This window comes from Rhizophagus irregularis, chromosome 7, assembly GCF_026210795.1.
Source record: "Rhizophagus irregularis chromosome 7, complete sequence".
NCBI classification, from domain to species: Eukaryota; Fungi; Glomeromycota; class Glomeromycetes; order Glomerales; family Glomeraceae; genus Rhizophagus; species Rhizophagus irregularis.
The window spans coordinates 3,578,695-3,603,233 of NC_089435.1; the positions used below are offsets into that span (position 1 = coordinate 3,578,695).

A 24,539-nucleotide genomic window follows, 5' to 3' on the forward strand; every position below is an offset into this window, starting at 1 on the left:
AAAAGGATCTTCGTGTCAAGACTTGTTTTTTTTTCAAATTGTTTTCTTACAAATTTAATCTTTTTTGAAATTTTTGGTTGTGATAGCATGTAAGAGAATTATATTTATATTTATAAACATAATACATTATTAATAAATTACTTTTTGTAAATCATGACGGGAAAATGTCTGTCGGGATATATGCCCTATAAAAAAAGAAAATTCGGAATTTGTCCTGAAAAGTATGGAAAATGTCCGGAAATTTTCCGTGCGTCCGGAAAACATTTGGAAACGGTCACGTTTTGGAACACTTTCCGGACGCACAAATTCCAGACATTTTCTTGACACTCCAGAATTTGTCCAGAATTTGTCCAGAATCGAGCGTCCAGAAAATGTTCCAAAACATGACCGTTTCTGAATGTTTTCCGGACGCATGGAAAATTTCCGGACATTTTCCATACTTTTCAGGACAAATTCCGAATTTTCGTTTTTTATAGGGATGTTGTTGGGATAATGTCATGTCGGAAAACTAACATGTAGTATAATGTCCATTAGGGAAGGTGTCATTTCGGTAAAATGTTCATTCGGGAATATGTCTTGTCGGGCAATCATCATCGGGCAAAGGGTATGTCGGAAAAAGGTTGTCGGAAAGTTGTAAAAGGATAAATAATTAGTAAATCAGTTGCCACAACTGCGCCTTATACTCCATAGTTGAGAAGATTCTCTAGGGAGTATCTGTTTTATAAAAAAAATATCGAGTGCAGCAAAATCTGATTTTCATGCATAAGAATAAACCTTCAAATGTTTTATAATTTCTTTAAAAACGATCTAAATTCTCAGTTTGGATCGATTGAAGCTTCTAAACAGTTTTCGAATTAGTGTCAGGTTATTCGTATCTAAATAAAAAAAAATACGGTATATAATACATTCGGATAAAGAATTAGTTCAAAAACTGCATATATCTTTTTTGGTAAAATAAGTAAGAACACAGTACTTAAAAGAATAATAGCATCTGTATAGTGCATAGCGCCTAGAGAATTTAGTGATTATACCATACGATCACAAAATTATCTTTCTAAATTTAATAATTTTTGGTGTTGACGCGTTGTAATTGGCTTTTCGGATACTGAGTACCAACGATATAATATTTATAAAATATTTCACATTTAAAATATTTTTAAACGCAAAAAAAGAATTTATTTATTTATTTAATAAATATAAAAAAAAATTAAAATAAAATAAAATTAAAATTATTATTAATTAATTAACTATTAATTTACTTATTATTAATTAAAGATTCGTGTAAAATGGGTACATCAAACACTTATAAAAAACTCCAAAAGTCAGGTACAGCAGAAGAATCACTAGGACCAAAAATAGCAGCTGAACAGGCTAATGCTTCAACATTAGGTGGTGTTCCATGTTGCATTGCAACTAAAATAACGTATGATTGAGGCAAATCTTTTGGTGCAGTGTATTTCTGCGTTGTAGAAAATGCAGTTCCGGCTTTAATCGGACAAGTAACTCCAGGTATTGTACAAATATCCACAACAAGGGGAATTCCTATGGGTGCTTGCGCGACAAGATCGATGAATCCAAGACCTAACAAATCTCCAGCGACAACATCTTTTTTCAATGTTCCCTTAATGTCAAACGTTTCTTCTTGTCCAGGAACGAAAGGATCAGGTGTCATTTTTACATCGAGTCCCACTACATCTGGTGGCAAACCGGGACATGGTGAAAATTTAGTTTCTCTTTTTACAAGTTCAAGTGGTGCTGCATTGACCGCAAAAAGCATAGCAAATAAAACGAATGCCAAAATAAAAATTCGATTCATGATTACTTAAATTTTCTTGTAATTAGATTTTTATTAAAATAAATGTTTATTATTTTTTTTTTTTGAATTCGGATTAAATCAGTTACTTCTTTTATAAGAAAAAAACAACAACCAAAAGATTAACTTTGTTTCATTTATTCTTTTTCTTCGTATTAAATTTATTAATTTGCAAATCTAAAATCTTAGAATAGAACGATTATCATCATGCTATATATCAATCATGTTGGAAGAAAATCATGCTAAAATAATTATGTATTATTACTGCGTTGGATATCTTAACTAATTTCGTTTTTGTTTAAAAAAAAAAATTTAATAGACATCTCTGGTCGTTGTTTCTTATCGGCTGTTCTTTGTTATGAAATTCCAGCCGTCAGAATTTAAAAAAGGATATGGGAGTGTAGAAATTTGAGATCATGTGAGGAATACAAATTTTAGGGGCTTTTATTAAGAAAGGAAATAAATTGTCTATTATAAAAATAAAATAAAATAAAATAAAAAAGGAAATAAAAAATAGGGGGACGGATAATCATTCATCTAAAATTAATTTTAAATGAAATTATGTCATTCAAAATAAATCGTAAAGTTTATTCGAATGCATAACTATTTCATACAAGAGGCATCACCATATGATCCCGAGGGGGAATAATAGTGCTCCAAACTAGTAAGGTAAACCGGGTGTTTCTCTTACAAGAATCTTTCATTTAGACACAAACAGAGTTATAATGGCAAATATTGTCCCAACGCATTTCTAAATGTCGAGATTTTCAATGCACATTCGGCATTCCATATGCCCTTATTCTCAAACACTATTGATTATAATAAAGAAGTTCCGAATTTCGTTCAAACGTTAGAAAGAGTTAAAAAACTCATACCAGCCGAGAATAAGTTTCGTCTAGATAGATTCCAAAGTTTCGGCCAGGAATGAAGAGTTTAGCAAAACCACATGCCCGAGCCCTTTCATCTTCTATTACTTTCCATTACTCCATTGTTATTTCATTTTTTTTATTAGCATCTTTCTCCTTGATCATTGTAATTTATTTATCTTTTTATTTATTGTTATTGTTTCTTTTATTTGTATCACTTCATTAAAAATACAGTTTAAAATCGTAAATGTATGACTTAAATTTTAATATTTGCAAATAAAATTTCATTAAATAAGATTATTTTGAATAATATGTTTGCAAAAAAATTTTTTTTAAAAAAATATCTTTTGTTAAAAAATCAGCTGTCAGCCGATCAATTATATATTGTACATCATGTGACATATTTGAAAAAAAAACCCAGGCGACAATCACCCAGGAGACGTTTAGCAATTCCCTTAAATTTTTACTATTTTACTATTTTGACTTATAATAAACCGAAATCTGCCATTTCTCTATACTTAATTTACTCATTATAAATAGAAAACATAATTTGTTTATTTATATTATTAATTTATTTATTTTAATGAAGCTTATTTATAAAAGTGAGATCAACAATTTGCATATTTATAAATTGGTCTTTTTTTTTATAATAACTTTCACTTAAAAGATCTTTTAAAAGCATGCCAAGCTCCCCCATTAAAATGACCTCTTTTTTAATTCAAGATGTGTGATCGTCAATGATACTCCGATTCATAATGTTTCATTAATTGAATATCATAATCTCATTTAACTGCATGTGGTAATTTTGTTAAATGAGACGATTGATAGACTGGTTACAGTACGGTTTCCTGAATGTCATTTTACTGAAATCAATTTTCCGATTGGCCATTTTCCGACCGGATCATTTCCTGAATATCTCGAACTTTACGATATATATATAAATTTCCTTTTTTAGAATAGATTTTGTTTATATTTATAGTTAAATCACAAATGACAGAAAAATAAAGATTAATTCCTTAAATAATATTTTCCTATAATTTTTAGGCTTCTTTTTAACCCATTCCATTTTTTTACCAAAAGATTATTTGATTACAAAATTTAAAATAAAAATAACTGATAACGATAATTTTCAAACAAATATTTTAATATATGATAAATTGATAATAAAAATAATGATACAATAGTATGTAACTATATATATACTGTACGTAAACTTTTTTTGCGTAAGAACCATAAAAGAAAAATTCATCTGAACGGTTACAGGACAATTTTAATATTCTACCGACATGAAATTGACTGACGCCATTTTGCTGACTTCCATTTTACCGACATGTAAAATTACCCGACTTGCCATTTCACCAAAAATTTATTAGCTGCGCCTCACTCCTTACTGCGCCTTAATTTCAAATTATTTCAAATGCTGAAGTTCAATAAACTGATTAACAAAATGCAAGATTTTATAGCACCAATCTAATAATTCCTTTGTAATCTTTTCTCTATTTTTTTTTCAAATATTACAGTTAGAAATTTAGAAACAAAAAATTTTTTTCATTGAAAATATTTAATACTGTAAGGGCAAATTTCATGATCGTCGACAAAATAAGGATTCGTTAAAATAATTTCGGCAAAATTATGTCGGTAAATTTTATGTCGGTGAAACAAGTGTCGGTAAATTAGGTGAATACGCATCTGATCTACTACGCAATAATTATTGCTGGTGCATACAGTAAGTACATAGATTTAATAACTCAATAAAATTCTTGAAGCAATAATTCCTTAATCCTTGTTTTATTTTATACAATGTTTATATAAAAAAATAAATTTAGAAATTAAATAGTTAATCTGTATAAACCTGGAATTTGTCGGTTAATGAGTAATGAGTAATGATTAATGATTAATGATTGTTTTCTATCTTACGATAATGTTTGTAAACTGATTTATTAAAAATTCTCTATAGAACTTTTTTTTCTGATTTGAATTCCATGGAAGAAATATTTATGTAATAATTTCTGAATATAATCATTTATTGCCATTTTTATCCCAATTGAATGTGTCAAAAGTCCGATAATCCGCAGTAGACTGTTCCTCAATAATCGGCCAGGTGCATATTTATGACGAAAAAAGAAAACTAGTAGGCAAAAAGTTCAGCCAATTATCTCACAAAAATTGGTTAAAAATTTTCCAGAGGCCAGGTCGATTTTTCATATTTTTTTTTTGTATGGGAAACCTATTTAGCCTTAGGATAACGTTTCAAAACGTTTCAAAAAATATAGTTCTACACCAAAAAATATTTCTTTTAGTTTTACGATGCTTTAACGAACATTAAAATTAAATATATCGATATATTTAGGTTCTATTATATTTTTGAAAATTAATTAATTAACGTGATAAATTATTTGAGTGTTATTTAACTAGAACGATGTTGACCTTAAATTGTTGTTATTTATATTAAACAAAACAATCAAATTTGAATTAAATTTGGCGAGGATGAAATAAAATAAGTATGTATTGCAAATTGAGGTGATATGTATTCTTATTGACGGTTTGTAGTAGTCATTATATATTTTTAAATAAAATTTATCAATATACACAGTTTGCACATACTTCGATACTCGATACTTGAGAATAGAGTTAATATATACTTTAACACTCTTTTAATATAAGGCTTTATAATACTCTAATTAGTATATAATATATTATCCCATTTAAGCGCGTCTGTCGAGTTATGTTATTGTTTGGTCGGCATAATATTAATAATAGGATTAAAAAAAAACATTTTATTTTATTTTATTTTATTTTTTTGCTTTCTTCAATAACGTATCTTAAATATTTATAATTTATGTATATAACTTGCAATCCTGGGTTTCATTACGGTATTGAGGATTATTATAATTGCAATTGCTTAATAATAAATGGGAAAAGTAAAGAGTAGTGACATTTGATGGACAAAAACATTTCACTAAGTGATTTTAAGAATTTATACATTTTGGTTTTAATTTGTTAATTTCGACTTCCATTGAATTATTTTTATTTTACTGGGAAAAATTTACTTTAGACGAAAATATAGAAATTTTTTTTTCGATCATTCAAGTAAAAAAATCACTAAAAGGAATATTACTAAAAATAGATTTTTTTTTGGAAGCGAGAAAATCAATTAAAAGTTAAATACTAAATCATAAAAAAAGAATTATTGTGAATTAAGATTTGATTATGATATTAATATTTATATTTAGTTAATATAATTATATGTATTAGCATTACACAATCGAAAATTGACAAATAATAAAATTGATTTGAACCGCAGTATCAAAAAGATCACATGTTCCATCTGTATTATGATCACCATGGTCAGAACGAATTGTCAACAGATTAAAAAAAAAATTTTTTGTCTTTAGTTTTTAAATTAGAAAATTTTTCATGGAGAATTTTTTTTCTTTTTTATTAGATTTTTATAAAATATAATTTTTGGTAAAGAATTCTTTTTTTTTGATGGAATTTCTTTGAGTAATTTTTTTTTTCTTGATAAAAAATTTCGTTGGAGAATTTTTTTTATTGATAGGGGAATTTCTTTTAATAGAGGAGTTTTTTTTTTATGATAGATAATTTCTTTAAAGAATTTTTAATAAGGAGATTTTTTTGATAGATAATTTCGTAGGAAAATTTTTTAACAGGAGAGATAAAAAATGATTCATTGAGGACAATATTCTCATTTTTATTTTTGATAGAGAATTTCGGTAAAGAATTCTTTTTTTAATAGGAGGGAAGGGTTTTTTGATGTTGTATAATATAGTTAATGAAAATCTATACAGTATGCAGAGTATATATATATATATATTTAATTGGTAACGCATTTCTTTATTAATTAAAAATTCATATATAATACAGTATAGATTATATAATTAAATAAAAGAAATACATAGAGATAATGATACTAGTACACATATATCCCTATAACTAACTTTAATTATCTAAGAAACTTTTCCTTTTTCCTATTTTCATAGTTATTAACAGGGCAAAATTTATTATTGTAATATTTCTTTTATTATAGTATATCGGTTTATTTTTTTTTTCATTCCTTTCGTCCTTCCTTCAAAACTCACTTGTATTAATTAACTGGTTTCAATAACAATAATCCGATAAAATAATACAAATAGAAATTTTAAAGAAGCTTCTTTCATTCCTTTACAACAAAATTTTTATTTGATATCTGGCCCTAAAAACATAGTATTTGAAAGAAAAATCTCTTCCATATAACTCATGGTTAAACATTTTGATGATTTCATTTGTTACAAATATATGGTTCTAACAGAAATTTTACACCAAAGATAATTAACTAATAATCGTTAATAAAAGTGATTTATTTTTCTTATGTGTCCAAAAATTCACGTAGGCACCCGGAAATGTTAAAAGTTGACAAATCATTTTATTTTTGTGTTTAAAACTTTAAAAATACAAGAAAAAAAATTTCATTATATTAATCTCCCATCGACACATTGTGGTTGAGCATTCATGTACGATAGGAGATATACATAGAGTTTGGCTAGTGAGAAACAAGAAGACGATTTACGAGGAAGATACAAAGAAAGAGAAAGATAAAGAGGAGATAGATAAAGTGACGAATAGGAAAGAAAACACAAAGTCAGTTTCAAGTTTGCCTCTATAACGTCAAATCGAAATGAGGATGCCAATGACACCACCGGATAGAATTTACATGGAATTAGCGAATTTCACTTCAAACAAAGAAAGATTTTCATCAAAGAAATCATCAGAGAAGAAAAAGAAAATCAAGACGCCAAACGAAGAAGTAGTTGTCGATATGATCAAAAATTTGAGAATAGAGAATAGTAAAGGAGAGAAGGAAGTAGAGATAGAAATAGGATCAGCTGTTTCAACAATCTAGAAAAATGGAATAGCAAACCTTTGAAACGTGACAACGTAGCGACAGACGAGATTGTTGAGATCATAAAAAATTATTGAACAAATGAAAAATTCAAGTATGTTCAATTGCAAGACTCAGCAAGTGACAAGGAGGTAATGGATAAGATGTGGTTAAAAATATCTTTGACCAAACGTCCAACGAAATGGAATAGGAAAAAATTAACTTGGACGCTATAACGGAGATAAAAGAAGAGCGGAAGATAAAGACGGGTGACGAAGTCAGGGCTTGGGCAATAGAAGAGAATAATTTTCTCCTGTTGGGGAAAAAAATCATCAGGTGGAACAAAATAAAATTCTATTAGAATATACAACGCTAAATAATGATTTTAAACAAAGGTTGAAGGACGAAAATAGATACCAAGATGAAAAAGAAGTTGAAGACAAAAGGCCAATTTTGGAATCACCATCTCCATCAACTCGAAAGACTTGGTTCTTAGAAGAAATTAACAATGACCTGGAAAAAAGGAAACCCTATAAGAAAGATATAGAAGCGATGGGTTTTACGTCATCACCATCACTGGGTGCAGATAAAGATAAAGATAGTGAGGAAGGAAAGAAGAAAGACAAGGAAGAGCTAGCCAAAAAGAAAAAGAAGAAGAACAAAAAGAAACGAGGATAACAAGAATTTATTTTATTACTAAAAGAGTGTTGGAACCCAGACTATTACAAATAAAAGAAGAAAGAGTTCGAAAAGACTTAAAACTAATATGTGTGTATAGACCTTTGTTCTTCATCCCCTACGGGACCCCACTCTTCGATCTGTACTATTTGATAAAGTAGGACTACGCTAATAAATCAAATCAATCATTAATATAAAAAAAAATGATCCGTATTTTTCTTTCAACCCAAGGGTTGCCAACCATAAATACTGTCATAGTTGGATTGATTCACACTATTCTAAATTGTTTGTTTGTTAAAATAACCTGGTACGAATATGTACTATATACTTATAAGAAAAGAAACTATATAAAGGGGTAATTTTGACTCAAAAATGGTACTTGGCGTGAAAGCTACGTAAATGATTGAACGTTGAAGGACCTGCTCCTGATGAGTCATCAGCTTCTGCAGGTGGGTTTAGCCTTCGTTTGTATTCATTCTCTTAACTGGTAAAAAAATTGTTAGGAACCATCGTAGGGTTACGTTTGTTAGGGCGACGTTCAAGTTCCTTGGTGTTATCGGAAAGTTCTGATTGTGGTATACAACATTTACCGTAAGTACTGGCTATATAATTCTCATTAAATACCTTGAGTTCATGATCGATATAGGCACGGTGGTCCCTATCAGATCCAAATTGTCATAAATCAGACGTGAATTTTTTCATATTATAATCAAACTCATTAGACTTGTTAACAAGTCGATTAACTTCACTAGATTGATCCATGAATCGTGGAAAAGATGTTCCAAAAGTTTTATTGATCCTTTCATGGGTCTCTTCCCTTTTGCGTTGGTTTGTAGTGATAAGATCTTGTTCTGCATAATATTCACTTTGAGTTACTTGACGCGTAAGAATAGGTATCGGTATAGTACCTGATTGATGTAAATTATACATATAAGTAAACCATTCTCTTGATCCTGGAATGATAAAATTCCCTTTATTGTTATAGATCAGATCTTTAGGTATGATATTCCTATATTTATGCGGAATAAACATATCTGGATATGGCCAATATGGTGCAACCGTGTGAAAGACTTTCGGTGAGTACTCATTCGTAAACGTCGCGCTTGATATTAACTTCTTTTGATTATTGTGCTGATCAATACGGTAAGGAGTGACAAAGCCGTAATTTGGATGGTCTAAACCATGAGTATATTTTAAATGTTTGATCGGTTTGTTAATATATTGTGATGGGAGAAATAAGAATCTGTAGCGTCGCGCTGTGTTTAATTGATGATGAGGTGTATTACGTCAATTATGTTCAGGTTTATTGAAGATACATCTACAAATGCGTGCGAACTGAATTTCTTGTCATTTTTTTGTTTTGTCATTATCACTATATTTGGGTGAGAAATTATCTAAACGTTTCTCATACATGTGTATATTGTTGAATTTAAGTACTGAGCTAACATTGCGAGCATGATAGGATGAATCATAGGAAATGCCCAATTCATTTGAATAAATTTTCTTCTTTACTCGATTATTCTATCTTTGGTGTAATAGGTTTCCATGTGATTGTTTAGAATTTACAACACCACTAGCACTAATTGTTCTAGTATTATTATTATCAGTTCTAACATTGTGATATAAATTTGATTTAAAGAATGCGTGTTGATGCATAACGCATGCTCGTCTACAGTTTAACATAACAAAAGGTGCAGGAACCATACAACGACTTGGACGTGAACCTATTCCAGAAGTGGTTGATGATTGGCAACAGGGGATATATAGTCCTAAATAAAAATGATATTTCTTATATGTAAAATTAAAAAAAGTACGAGTATGAATATTACGTGTCTTGTGAGTATTAGCACGTGATCCAATGATCTCTTTTCGAGCCAATAATTTATCTTGAATAAAGTTAAAATATTTTTGTTGAATACGTCATGGAATAACTCTTTGTGAGGAAAAAAAATGCGTGAGCATACAGCTTATTCTGTATTTGTCATTTGGCATTGTGCTTGTGTTATAATAACTTATTGGAGAATTTTTCACATGGTAATCATTTGTGTAAATCGTTAGATTAATTTCATTGGTGTCGAGAGGAAGATCATTTAACTCAAAGAAGTAACATCTTGATCGTCTGATTTCATAGATCTTGTTATATCCTGCCTGATTCGGTTAGTCACGTGAAATTTTGAAAAAGAGATTTTCAAAGGTTTTTTATTCTCAAGCGTGCGAGAAGGAATTTTACGAGGGTTATTAGTCGAGTACGGGTGTAGGTACTTGGGAGTAGCAGTCGGAAGTATGCTGTTATGTGCGTTATTATCACTATTTCTGTGGTTAGTAGTTGTAGAGACTGTATTACTATTTGTAAAGTGTGGGTACAAACTAGGGACGTTAAAGTCTATGTGTATAAAGTTAGAAGAGGTCATAATCCGTGAGTATAGGATATAGGTACAAACAAAGAAAACCTCGTCTTATGCCCGAGGCGCCCTCACTGGACCTCTTCCCCTTTAGTTTTCAATAGAAAACTTGAAGAAAAACGAACCAAAGCAAAATTGCTATATTTACTGCGGAAAATTAATAAAATTGGAAAAAAGGGGAAAGAGTTTTTTTTTTTCTTTTTTTACGAGGACAACAAGAAGGAATGACCAACGAATTTTCAATATTTATTAATCGAAGTCACGTGATTCCACGTTAAAAATATTCCGATAACAAAGGGAAAATAAATAGTTAATTCATTTTTAAATTTCTTTTTTTTAATTTCGATTAGGATAGAACATAAAGTTTAGGATATAGTAGAGATTAAATTAGATTTGTAACTATAGATTAAGAGATATATCTTAGTTTAATCTGATATTCTTTGCAATTTATGTCTTGAATAGCCTTTTATCCAAATAATTTTAGATTAGTTAGGTCTGGATTGGTAGGTTAGAGCATAGGAAGGGTATAGTATTTATTTTTATTATTTTTTGTAATGTGTCTTTTAGTGCTAAAGAATACTCTGTTATAGGTTGTCACCTGATTTGCACGGATGGCTCTAAGTGTCTTAATTTGTTGGGAGCGATTTATGTATCAAACAGAATATAAAAATTTGATAGATCTTCGTCATTTAATTTGAGTAATAAATCACGGTATACAGTCAACCCTATATGATCACACCCTTCGGGACTAAAAAAATTGGTGAAATACTATATGAAATGATGTGACTAAAGAGGGGTTTTTTTAATAAGCTCACTAGTAACTTAAGTCAATATAAATGTGATGTGACTATATCTGGGTGACTATGAAGGGGCCAACTGTAAATCAAATTCGAAGATCAATGTTCATCCTACTTTTAATCTAATTAAACTTGTAAATTCTATGTAATATGTAATTTCAGAAGCTTTGCAATTAGTATGCAAGGTTTAATCATTAAATAACTCTGCAACTGTAAAAAGTATGTTAAATGTCTAATGAAATTAGACAAACAATTTTATTTTAATGACAATTATAAAAATGATCCAATTACAAACCAACTTTATTTAAATAAAATAAGGTAACCATAGATTAAAAAAAAATAAAAATATATTAATTTTCAATTATACATTCCACACACTCAGAATCTTCTTTAACTAAGATTTCAGTAAGTTTGCGACTTGTATAATATGCTTGTGAATGATGTTGTATAATAGAAGTACCTGCTTGTCCTTGTACTAAAACTTTGTTTGCTTCTACAAATTCCAACATATCATTTTTTAACTGTTTATCAATATTAGGTACTTCATATTCATAATTATCATCCCTGTTTGTCTCATAAAATTTATTAATACTTCTAACCCATTCAGATATGATATTTTCAAGCATTATTATGTTTGGTCTATTAGAAGGATTTGTATCCCAACATTTTTTCATTAAATCTACATAACATTTTGGAGTATTTTTTATAATTTCAGGACGTTCCCCTTCACAAATACTCAGGGTAAGGTGATAATCATGTGCTTTACGATTAAATGGAGGAATACCTGATGTAAATTCCCACATTATCATTGAAAGGCTATAAATATCACTTGCTGAAGTATAGGGTTTTTTTCTTAATATTTCAGGCGCCATATAAGGCAAAACTCCATAAACTTCATTTAATTTACTATCAGAATCTTGTAAATCATTTATAGGTTTACATAATCCTAAATCAATAATAAATATCTCATTGTTATCTGACATTAAAATATTACCATCATGAAAATCACCATGAGTTAAATTTGATTCATGAATTACTTTAAGTCCTAGTATAATTCTTTTTAATAATTGTAACTTTTCTTGCCACTTAAATTTAATTATATCAGATAAACATTTTCTCAAACTTCCTTTTCTTGCATAACTCATTATTATTATATAATTTAAATTTTTTGGATCTTGGGTAATTCCAAAGAATTGAATAAATCTTGAAAATGATTTTTTCTGACAATTATAATGATATTTCCACTATATAATCGATAAAAAATTATTAAATTTTTGCAAAAGAAAATAAATATACAATTAAATAATATAAGTACTATACCTCATCCAGAAATTTGCTATTTAAACTTGATGAATTATTAAGTGTTTTAAGAATAACTTCATAACCTGTTTGTCTATTCCATTGTTCTTTGTCAAAATTCCAACCAAAAATAGGTCCATCTGACCAGATAGCCTTATAAATTTCACTAAACCCTCCTTTATTATAATGATTAATTTCTGATAATTTATTATAAGGTATCCACTCTAAAATTTCATAACTATTTTTAGCATTTAGTTGTGCCTCTTGAATAAATTTATCAATAAATTCATTTTTACTAGTCCACTTTGAAAAATCTTGTTGAAATCGTTTAGTATTACATTGTTGACACCACTGATAATCAGTATATGGTTGTTTGCATTCACTGCATAATTCAGATTTATTTCTAGGACTTATTTTGTTACTTTCTACCACTTTTTGATGCCAATAAAATGCTTTTTCTAAATTTATTTCTGTTCCTTTTCCTTTTTCATAACATATGGCTAAATTATACATTGCTTTAATGTGACCATTAACTGCTGCTTTTTGATACCAATGAAAGGTTTTTTCTAAATTCTTTTCTGTTCCTTCTCCATTACAATATCTATTGGCTAAATTAAACATTGCTTCTTTAACACCATTTTCCGCTGCTTTTTGATACCAATGAAAAGCTTTTTCTAAATTCTTTTCTGTTCCTTTTCTATTATAATATCTATTGGCTAAATTAAACATTGCTTTAACATGATCATTTTCTGCTGCTTTTTTATACCAATAAAAGGCTTTTTTAAAATTCTTTTCTGTTCCTTTTCCATTATAATATTTATTGGCTAAATTAAACATTGCTTCTTTATCACCATTTTCTGCTGCTTTTGATGCCAATAAAAGGCTTTTTCTAAATTCTTTTCTGTCCTTTCTCCATTTTCATAATAAATGGCTAAATTAAACATTGCTTCTTTATAGTCATTTTCCGCTGCTTTCTGATACCAACAAAAGGCTTTTTCTAAATTCTTTTCTGTTCCTTCTCCACTTTCATAAAATATGGCTAAATTAAACATTGCTTTAATATGACCATTTTCTGCTGCTTTTTGATACCAATGAAAGGCTTTTTCTAAATTCTTTCCTGTTCCTTCTCCATTATTATAACATGTGGCTAAATTGAACATTGCTTTTTCATCACTACTTTCTGCTGCATTTTGATACCAATAAAAGGCTTTTTCTAAATTTTTTTCTGTTCCTTTTCCATCTTCATAAAATATAGCTAAATTATACATTGCTTCTTTAGCACCATTATCTGCTAACTTTTGATACCAATGAAAGGCCTTTTCTAAATTCTTTTCTATTCCTATTCCACTATAATAATACATGGCTAAATTAAACATTGCTTCTTTAAAGTCATTTTCTGCTGCTTTTTGACACCAAAAAAAGGCTTTCTCTAAATTTTTTTCTGTTCCTTTTTTATTATAATAACATATTGCCAAATTAAACATTGCATTAATATGACCATTTTCTGCTGCTTTTTGATACCAAAAAAAGGCTTTTTCTAAATTTTTTTCTGTTACTTCTCCATTTTCATAAAATATGGATAAATCAAACATTGCTTCTTTAATACCATTTTCTGCTGCTTTTTGATACCAATGAAAGGCTTTTTCTAAATTCTTTTCTGTTCCTTCTCCATTATAATAGCTATTGGCTAAACTATACATTGCTTTAACATGATCATTTACTGCTGCTTTTTTATACCAGTGAAAGGCTTTTTCTAAATTCTTTTCTGTTCCTTCTCCATTATAATAGCTATTGGCTAAATTAAACATTGCTTCTTTAATACCATTTTCTGCTGCTTTTTGATACCAATAAAAGGCTTTTTCTAAATTCTTTTCTGTTCCTTCTCCATTATAATAACTATTGGCTAAATTAAGCATTGCGTTTTTATCTCCATTTTTTGTTGCTTTTTGATACCAATAAAAGGCTTTTTCTAAATTTTTTTCTATTCCTTCTCCATTAAAATAGCTATTGGCTAAATTAGTCATTGCTTTTTCATTACCATTCTTTGCTGCTTTTTTATACCAATAAAAGGCTTTTTCTGAATTCTTTTCTGTTCCTTCTCCACTTTTATAAAATATAGCTAAATTAAACATTGCTTCTTTATAGTTATTTTTTGCTGCTTTTTGACACCAATAAAAGGCTTTTTCTAAATTCTCTTCTGTTCCTTCCCCACTTTTATAAAATATGGTTAAATTAAATATTGCTTCTTTAATACCATTTTCTGCTGCTTTTTGATACCAAAAAAAGGCTTTTTCCAAATTCTTTTCTGTTCCTTGCCCATTATAATAACTATTTGCTAAATTATACATTGCTTTAATATAATCATTTTCTGCTGCTTTTTTATACCAATGAAAGGCTTTTTCCAAATTCTTTTCTGTTCCTTTTCCATTATAATAGCTATTGGCTAAATTAAACATTGCCTTTTTATCACCATTCTCTGCTGCTTTTTGATGCCAATAAAAGGCTTTTTCTAAATTCTTTTCTGTTCCTTCTCCATTATTATAACATATGGCCAAATTGAATATTGCTTCTTCATTATCATTTTCTGCTGCTTTTTGATACCAATAAAATGCTTTTTCTAAATTTTTTTCTGTTCCTTCTCCATTTTCATAAAATATGGCTAAACTATTCATTGCTTTTTCATTACCATCCTCTGCTGCATTTTGATACCAATAAAAGGCTTTTTCTAAATTCTTTTCTGTTCCTTCTCCATTTTCATAAAATATGGCTAAATTGAACATTGCTTCTTCATCACCATTTTCTGCTGCTTTTTTATACCAATAAAATGCTTTTTCTAAATTCTTTTCTGTTTTTTCCTCATTCTCATAAGATATGGCTAAACTGCTCATTGCTTTTTTATTACCATTTTCTGCTGCTTTTTTATACCAATGAAAGGCTTTTTCTAAATTCTTTTCTGTTCCTTCTCCATTATTATAACATATAGCTAAATTGAACATTGCTTTAATATGACCATTTTCTGCTGCTTTTTGATACCAATGAAAGGCTTTTTCTAAATTCTTTTCTGTTTCTTCTCCACTATAATAGATATTGGCTAAATTATACATTGCTTTAATATGACCATTTACTGCTGCATTTAGATACCAATAAAAAGCTTTTTCTAAATTCTTTTCTGTTTCTTCTCCATTATAATAGCTAATGGCTAAATTAAACATTGCTTCTTCATTACCATTTTCTGCTGCTTTTTGATACCAATAAAAGGCTTTTTCTGAATTCTTTTCTGTTCCTTCTCCATTTTTATAATTATTGGCTAGATTAAATATTGCTTCTTTAAACCCATTTTCTGCTGCTTTTTGATACCAATAAAAGGCTTTTTCCAAATTCTCTTCTGTTCCTTCTCCATTATAATAGCTAATGGCTAAATTAAATATTGCATAAATATGACCATTTTCTGCTGCCTTTTGATACCAATAAAAGCCTTTTTCTAAATTCTTTTCTGTTCCTTTTCCAGTTCTGTAATTATTGGCTAAATTAAACATTGCATCAGTATCACCATTTTCTGCTGCTTTTTGATACCAATAAAAGCCTTTTTCTAAATTCTTTTCTGTTCCTTCTCCATTATTATAACATATTGCTAAACTGAACATTGCTTCTTCATCACCATTTTCTGCTGCTTTTTGATACCAATAATAGGCTTTTTCTAAGTTCTTTTCTGTTCCTTCTCCATTTTTATAATTATTTGCCAAACTAAACATTGTTACTTTATCACCAATTTCTACTAATTTTTCTAAAGAATTAGTATATTCCTTACACCATAATTCTTCAGTAAGAGGTTTATTGCAATATGAACAATTTTTCGTATTTATATTATCAGTATTTTTATTTGAGATATTAGATTTACTAAATTTAGTTTCCATTTGGCTATTTTAAGGATTTATTTTATTGAAAAAATTTTTTATTTTTTTTTTATAATTTTTTTTGACAATTTATTTTTATTTAATATCATGAAAATTTTTTATAATACTTGAAATAACGTAGTTGGATAATTATGCTACGCTTCAATTTTTTTTAAAGGGCTAAGAACCTAATAACCCTGATTGTTTTTTTGTGACTAAAGAAAATTATTATTATTTTATCTTTTATTTCACTAACGTAAGGAGGGTTGGTCAAACAAAAAAATATTCGGAAACGATACTTTCATAGGTTTTAATATATTTTTTTTATTATTATTCCGGATTGTAACGAAAGGCTAGTTTCACAAAATTTTTGTGTTTTTATGATTAGTTACATTAGTTACATTTGTGCTTACCGTTCCAAATTTTGCAGATCATCGGAATTCTGCAGATCAACGGATATCTATATTTTTTTAGTATCAATCAAGACATGAAGAGCAAAATATGATGACATATATATCATTAAAATTATATAAGCAATGTCTTTCTTCCATCTTTATGGCCTTCAGGCCTGAAATAAATATCTTTCCGGAATTCTATTTTCAAAAAACTTATTCATTTTTTGTGCTACATGATTGACATCAATTTCATCCATTTTGAAAATATTACTAAGCTTATGTAATACTTACATAAGTTTAAATTGTGTTATATAAATTTTCTTTTTGGAATTCTAGTTTAAAAATATCATGAATTAATCACTAATTTAACCAAAAGTAGAAATTAGGCTGGATTATCTTGCCATACCATCCTTGCAGGTCATTTTGATCGGCAGTCTGCTTTTGTTTTTAGATTTGAACAAGTTGCAAGAGAGAGATCTTATTTAATACAAAACTATAGTCCCCGGGCGAAAGCAATGGCGGTGTGAATGAAATCTCATTTTTAAGTAATAGCACGAGCATTTTCCCAATTTGGAATTATTAATTGTTTCCAAATTGGTAAATAGGCTTTACATTTAAAATCAAACGAGAAAAAAATAATATACAATAAATTTTTTCTGTTTTTTCTTTTAAAATGGCATTAACCACCATTGAAAAAAACAGAAATGTCGTTAAACTTCTTTGGCAGCAAAAAAGCTGAAATGCAAGGGAAATTTCACAAAGAACAGGAGTTCCCTTACGCTCCGGTGAACGGTACGTTAGTTCATTAAAAAAAAGTGTCAAAGTTATTAGGTTATCTGTCTGGTCGACCGTACCACTACAGCTGGTGAAACGAAGGCACAACTTGAGGAAAAAAATCCAGAGCTTGAGGTTAGCGAACGTACCATTTGTCGTGAGCTTAAAAACCTTTGGTTTTGTATCCATTCGTTCCAGGAGGGTTTCTCTTTTGACACAAAAAGCAGTAACACGATAGATACGAGTATCATTTGGTAAATGATAATAAAACTCAAATATAATATTATGAGGCGCAAGAGTCGTAGAATTAATATTATTAATGTGCAAGGTGTTTAAATTCGTATCAGATACACCAACATTGTTAATTAAAGTATGTTGATTATTTTCATTATTATTATTAAGAATTTGCATTTTTATGCTATTTTAATCCACTTCATAAACTTTATTTAAACTTTTCCTATAAAAATTTCTCCACTTTATGTATTATTGCTATGCCTAATAAAAATATCGGTCTACGAAAATTTACGTCCTATTGGGCTGAACGATATTATTAGACAGATTTTATTATATAAAATAAATATTATTTTCCATCTCTATTATTGAAAATATTTAAAATATTATTATTATTATTTTATATAATAAAGCATTAATACATCAAATTTTTCCATGATTTTCTGTAATTCAAAAAGTCGTGATTTTTTAATTTCTTTAACACAAAATTGATACAGCAGAAGAAGGTATTATTATTATTATTATTAAGAACATTTTTTTATTTATTATAATGTAAAATTTAATTTAGATTAGTTCAAACATTTCATTATTTTATTACATTATAATGATTAAATATTTATTTAAATTAATTTTCTATTATAGTAATTATGATAGAATGTTCAAATTTTATTAAATCTTTTAATATCTTTAAATAAATCAATTTTTTATTATGATAATTATGATAGAAACTAAATTTTTGGTCAATTATAATTAAATTTTATAAATTTTTTATTTAAAAAAATCAACTAAAATTATATTTTAACATATTCCAAAAAAGTACTTTTTTAATGAAGAGAGGGCAAAGGAATTTGTAATTTGATCGTCATTAAACAATTAAACAATCGCAAACTTTATTTTTTTTAAAAAAAAATTTTTTTTTTTGCTCTTCTTACTTTTCCAAATTTTAGTCAAAACTAATTTTGGATGATAATATCGAAGTTGGTGAAGATCCAAATGAATAATATTTTGCGCGTATATGATTATACCGCCGTTCTCCTTTAAGATTAAGGCGAACTTTGGCTTTCAATAAAAAGAATGATAATCATGATGTCTTGTCTCACATAAAAATTGTCAAATATTTCACCAAAAACTTTTCAAATTTTTCCACAATATTAAAGTTATATACCAATTTTTTTTATTATATTAAAATTTTTGTTATCTAGATATATTTATAGTGGAGTTATTTTATTAAATGAACAAGAAACTTCAGAGTTTTGGTCGTCGCTTCTTCAAGAACTAATGGATTATTTGCAGCCATATTTAATTGTAAATAAATCTAAGTGGATGGAACAATATTTTGAACTTGGGGAGATTATTCCTGCTGATCTTCTGTACCAAAATTTTTAGGAACTGCGGAAGAGATATCAAATTTCTAGATTAAAACTATATACAAAATGTCAGAAAAAATAGTTTTAACGTATGAAGAGCCCACAAACGAATTTATAGAGCAGTTCTACGAACAGTTTATAGGGTTTGAAGATACGCTTTTGAAAAAAAATTATGAAGTAAGCACAACGCCAGAATCATAGTTCCTTAACCGCTGCTTTACTGTACTCTGGGTTTTGAAATAAATTTTATAAATCCCTTAATTTTGGTCGGCCCATATATGTACGAAAATTCAAAGTTATATGTTGTATGAAAATATTTCGTATTAGTATAATTTTTTTGAGATTTTATATGTACAGTCAAGTTAGAAGGAAAATAAAGCACGACTTGAAATTGAAGACAAAAGCAAAAATATTTATATTTTTTCACTAGTTTGCACACTAATGAAAAATTTATATCTAACTTGCTTCCCATAATACATTAAGTTTTCATAATGCTGAAGCAGCAGCCTTCTCAAAAACGGAACTATCCAAATTTTTATTTTTCCTTTGGTACAGCAACATCTTTAAGTTCTCCTACAGCTCTTGGAAGGGCATTACGCTTCTGGATAATTTATTGAATAGTTTCTATATGTTCCTACTTGGTTTAAGTCTAATGAATTCACTGGCAAATCATTTATTTCATTTTAGCCGATTTTGGCTTCTTTTACTATATATTTTAATGTTTTTCTCTTATTTTGGAAACTCAATCATACAAATTATTGTATTACATCTTAAAGCTATTTGCAAAAATAACGGACTACCTAATTCGATTTTCGACTGCGTATGAAATTTTCATACGCAGCCATACGCAGTCATACACGCATAGTAAACTGCTAGAATTATGTGATATAACTGCGGATGACTGCATATGAAAAATTCAAAAAATGAGTTTGACGGTCCGCCATGCCGTCCATGCGTATGACTGCGTATGAAAATTTCATACGCAGTCGAAAAATGAATTAGGTGGTCCGCAAATAGCTGTAAAAGGACAAATAAGTAGAAAGTTTCCAAAAAAATGGAAATAAATGGCATTGTGGCATAAGCAATCGGAATTACTTTCCGTACTATTGAAATACAATGGCGTAAATGTACAGTCGTACTGTACTACTTTACTCATTACTTGATCTGCATCAAAGTAATGATTTGCAAATTTGTACTAGTACTTATTAGTACTGAATGACCGAAGTCTCTACAGACTAACTTAATTTAGTTAAACTCAATCTTAGTTTTCTTTTAAAAAAAAAAAATTTTTTTTTGTAACTGTATCACAAAATGGCTCTTAATGCTATATAATTGGCCGTTTCAACTTATTTAAATGTCCCCCCCCCCCCCCCTTAAATTTAAAGTACAATTTTCAGAAATTTTCCCAAATTTCAAAATTTTTTTTTGTTTTGTTTGTTTAATAAAAACACCCATCCCCCCCCTCAAACTTTTCTGAAAATCTGGACGTTAAACAAATAATCAAGTTGAAAATACATTCAAATTTTTTTTATTATTATCAATTCTTTTCACAACATACATAAATTATTTATTAAAATGGAACTTGTAAATACAAATGATGAAAATTCTTTTGATCCAACACCAAGATTAAAGTCTAGTCCTGTACCTATTAAATTTATTTCTTTTAATGAAAAGGATATATATTGTATTTATTGTAGAGAAGAATATATTGACACTTCTCTGTCATAAGCAAAGATACTGTAAAAAATGTTTATCACTTTATATCAGTTATATAACTGATGATAATATTTACTTAGACGTATATATCTGCACAATAGACTTGGAATTTAATTTAAGTCGTAAAAGAGTATCACGAAATATTCAAGAATGCTATGAAAATAACTCAAGAATTTTATGTTTTAAACAAATAAATGGATATATTAAAGATTTATATTTTAATATCAATGATTTCAAAATATACAATAAAGTGATTAAAAGCGAAAAATATTGTAAATTATGTGGAAAGTCATTTTATCATGGAACAGATAGGTTGAATATGGAGCAAAATAAATTAAAATTATGTTCAGATTGTTATCTAATTTCTTCCGGATGGATAGTATCAACTTTGATTAATAAGCAAATCTCAATTCTTTACTTACCATGGTGGCATAATGTTTATCAATGCAATGCCTGTTATTCAACATTGATATTTATATCAGATTGTCAAAAGTATTGTGAAAATTGTTATATATTTTATACTGGATGCAGATATTGCTTAACAACAAATGTTATTTTTGGACCTACAGGTCAATCTCAATGTAGAAAATGTAAAAGAATATCACTTATCAGTGAATTTAGTGGTTTTGATGATTTTATTTATAGTAATATTATATATGATAATTTAAGTAAATTAAAGTTTACTGAATTTGCAAAATCTCTAAAAATGATTGATAAATATTTCGAACCATTTATCATAGATCTCACCTTTGAAAAAAGATATGACAGAGAACAAATTAAGTGGATACCGTATTCTCAATTTACGAATATAAATGAAATAGCACGAGGAGGATTTGGTATTATATATAAGGCAATTTGGTCAAGTGAAAATGAATCTGTCATTTTAAAAAGATTCGAAAATTCTAAAAATATAGAAAAATATTTTTTAAATGAGGTAAAATATATTTCACATATCTTATTTAGTAATAAATTTTAATTGTTTTAAAAATTAATTTTATTCTTATAATTTTATATTAGTTAAAATCATATCAACATTGTTCTAATAGCCGTATTATTGAAATTTATGGGTTTACAAAAGATCCCAAATTAAAAGATTATATATTAATTATGAGATATGCATCAGACGGAGATTTACATAAATATTTACAAAAGAATTTTACAAGTATTACATGGAATAAACAAAAACTACATATCTTATGGCAAATTTCAGAAGGGTATTTATGGTTATTACTTATATTCTTTAAATTTAGGTTATCTGTTATTAAATTTTATTTTTTTTTAATTTAGACTTGAGACCATTCATAATAAAAAATTTATGCATCGAGACTTTCATAGTGGAAACATATTATTTGATTCAACAAATAATAATTATGATAAAAATTATCAATGGAAAATTGGAGATCTAGGATTATCACAAGCTGTAAATAATAAATCATCAAATCATGAAAACTATGGAGTAATACCTTATATTGCTCCAGAAATCTTTGAAGGATCAGAATTTTCTCAGGAATCTGATATTTATAGTTTTAGCATGATTATGTGGGAACTTACAACAGGTTGTAACCCTTTTTCTAATATTAAGCATGATGTTCAACTTATTTATAAAATCCTTGATGGATTACGACCAAAAATTACAGAAGATACACCAAAATGTTATGCTAATTTAATGAAAAAGTGTTGGCATCCTAATCCAAAAAAAAGACCTTCTATAAAAAAAATTCGTTTAACTTTCGGTGGTTGGGCATTTAAAGGTAAAAATGAAGCAAAATTTATTCAAGCTGAAACAAAAAGAATGGAACTAATAACATCAAAGACGATTGGTCCCGAATTTGCTGAGAAACATCACTCAGAAGCCATTTATACAAGTAGACTATTAAATTCTTTTATTTCTGAGTATTCATCCATCAATTTATCTTTATCATCAACGATCTCAATTAGCAATAGTAAACAAGGTATTAATTACTAATAAAATTTAATTATAATTTGAAATATTATATAATTATTAATAAAATAAATCATATTCTTTAGGTTATGATCATAATTATATTTCAACAGAACAAGATTTTGATATAGATATTGAAAGGTATTTAAGAATTATATGGATATCAAAAAATGTGTTTATTACAATTACAATTACAATTGATACTAATTATATGAATCTATCAATTTTGTTATTTAGTAGTTTACTATCACAAAATTTAAGTTTATCAATTCAAAATTCTTTATCCATTCACTAAAAAAATGAAATATTAGAAATCTATGACGTTATTTTTTTTACTTTAAAATATATTATTAATTTTTAAAATATTTAATCGAGTTTGTTGTTTATTTATAATCTATCTTTAACTATTATATTGTGTATATTAATTAGTATTTTAATAAATTTGACTAATTTTATATTTAACTCTAAGTTGCAAATGAGTGCCTATATACTTACTGTATATGTAATATTTTATTTATTCGATTAAATATAAATCTATAAATAAATGTAAGCTTTGTATCCCTAATTTTTTATGATTTTTTTTTTCTGAGATAATCAAATTCAAAAGATTATATATTGATAAAATATGAAAATTTTTATTATAACAAATAAACGTTAAACATGGCAGGTTTTTGGATGATATTATTGTTGCGACGTAGCATCACGCTAAACTCAAATCTTCCGATTCTAAAGAAAAACACGAAAAAAAATTAAAAATTAAAAAAAAAATAAATAAAAAAATCTGGTCTTAAAAAACTGGAATAAAATATTATAATAAAAAGGAAAAGAAGAAAATATGGACGCCTGAACAGATCAGAACGAACGAAACGTTAACGTTAACATTAACGTTAACAATAAACAAAGTTTTCAAGTGGTTTCCTTTTAAAAATGGCTACAGTATATAAACTCGTTAATGATTCATTTATTCTTATTATGAGTTTTAGAGAGTGAATATTCGTTTTTTTAAGTATATTTTTTTTTACCTTTATAATCTAACAAAAATCTTTATTTTTACATATTATATTTGTTAAATCGATAATAAATTTATTTATAATAAACTATATAAACAAAATTTATATCATTTTATTATATTGATTTTAAAATTTATTAAGTTTTTGATCTTTTTTTTGTTGTTTTGATTAGTAGCAAATCACGAGATCACACTTAGTTCCAAAATCGGTGATAATAGCAATGTAAGAAAATTTAAGCGTAAACAAAAATTCAATTTTTTAATCTAAAATCATTTACATCAATCTTAAACATTTTAATAACTAGAAAAAGAGGAAAAAAAAAATTTCTGGTTTTGAAAAAAAAAAATAATAATCGGCAACACGATATACTGCGGCTGATCGCACCATCTCATAACGAAAAAAAAAATCTGATCAAGCTGAAACTGGATTAGCCACAAAAATCTTCACGAGCCAACCAACTGGAATAGATCAGACGCA

The 24,539-nt window shown here is 27.6% G+C and overlaps 6 protein-coding genes across 7 annotated transcripts; 1 reads left to right on the top strand and 5 right to left on the bottom strand.

The window, feature by feature from the left end:
• Positions 1–1,303: 1,303 nt before the first annotated feature.
• OCT59_027538 (uncharacterized protein) lies at positions 1,304–1,816 on the bottom strand (the record flags this gene model as incomplete). The annotated part of the gene is made up of 1 exon (XM_025317809.2): positions 1,304–1,816. One exon carries the CDS (start codon positions 1,814–1,816, stop codon positions 1,304–1,306), a length of 513 nt encoding a protein of 170 aa, XP_025177585.2.
• Positions 1,817–8,691: 6,875 nt separating this feature from the next.
• OCT59_027539 (uncharacterized protein) lies at positions 8,692–9,726 on the bottom strand (the record flags this gene model as incomplete). The annotated part of the gene is made up of 4 exons (XM_066137048.1): positions 8,692–8,782; positions 8,861–8,894; positions 8,986–9,492; positions 9,648–9,726. 4 exons carry the CDS (start codon positions 9,724–9,726, stop codon positions 8,692–8,694), a joined length of 711 nt encoding a protein of 236 aa, XP_065993475.1.
• Positions 9,727–11,785: 2,059 nt separating this feature from the next.
• Positions 11,786–12,061, bottom strand: OCT59_027540 (uncharacterized protein; the record flags this gene model as incomplete). The annotated part of the gene is made up of 1 exon (XM_066137051.1): positions 11,786–12,061. One exon carries the CDS (start codon positions 12,059–12,061, stop codon positions 11,786–11,788), a length of 276 nt encoding a protein of 91 aa, XP_065993476.1.
• Positions 12,062–12,662: 601 nt separating this feature from the next.
• Positions 12,663–16,648, bottom strand: OCT59_027541 (uncharacterized protein; the record flags this gene model as incomplete). Of its 2 annotated transcripts, XM_066137052.1 has the most annotated exons (3): positions 12,663–12,679; positions 13,073–13,489; positions 13,570–16,648. In XM_066137052.1, the coding sequence occupies 3 exons, from the start codon at positions 16,646–16,648 to the stop codon at positions 12,663–12,665; spliced, it is 3,513 nt and encodes a 1,170-aa protein (XP_065993477.1). The 2 variants fall into 2 exon arrangements, with proteins under 2 accessions (XP_065993477.1, XP_065993478.1); XM_066137053.1 differs by lacking the exons at positions 12,663–12,679; positions 13,073–13,489 and having other exon boundaries at positions 16,251–16,257; positions 16,308–16,648.
• Positions 16,649–17,563: 915 nt separating this feature from the next.
• On the bottom strand, positions 17,564–18,207 carry OCT59_027542 (uncharacterized protein; the record flags this gene model as incomplete). The annotated part of the gene is made up of 2 exons (XM_066137054.1): positions 17,564–17,628; positions 17,946–18,207. 2 exons carry the CDS (start codon positions 18,205–18,207, stop codon positions 17,564–17,566), a joined length of 327 nt encoding a protein of 108 aa, XP_065993479.1.
• Positions 18,208–20,969: 2,762 nt separating this feature from the next.
• OCT59_027543 (uncharacterized protein) lies at positions 20,970–23,347 on the top strand (the record flags this gene model as incomplete). Its single annotated transcript, XM_066137055.1, has 7 exons — positions 20,970–21,078; positions 21,191–22,044; positions 22,128–22,324; positions 22,398–22,666; positions 22,748–23,062; positions 23,139–23,193; positions 23,290–23,347. The coding sequence occupies 7 exons, from the start codon at positions 20,970–20,972 to the stop codon at positions 23,345–23,347; spliced, it is 1,857 nt and encodes a 618-aa protein (XP_065993480.1).
• Positions 23,348–24,539: the final 1,192 nt, after the last annotated feature.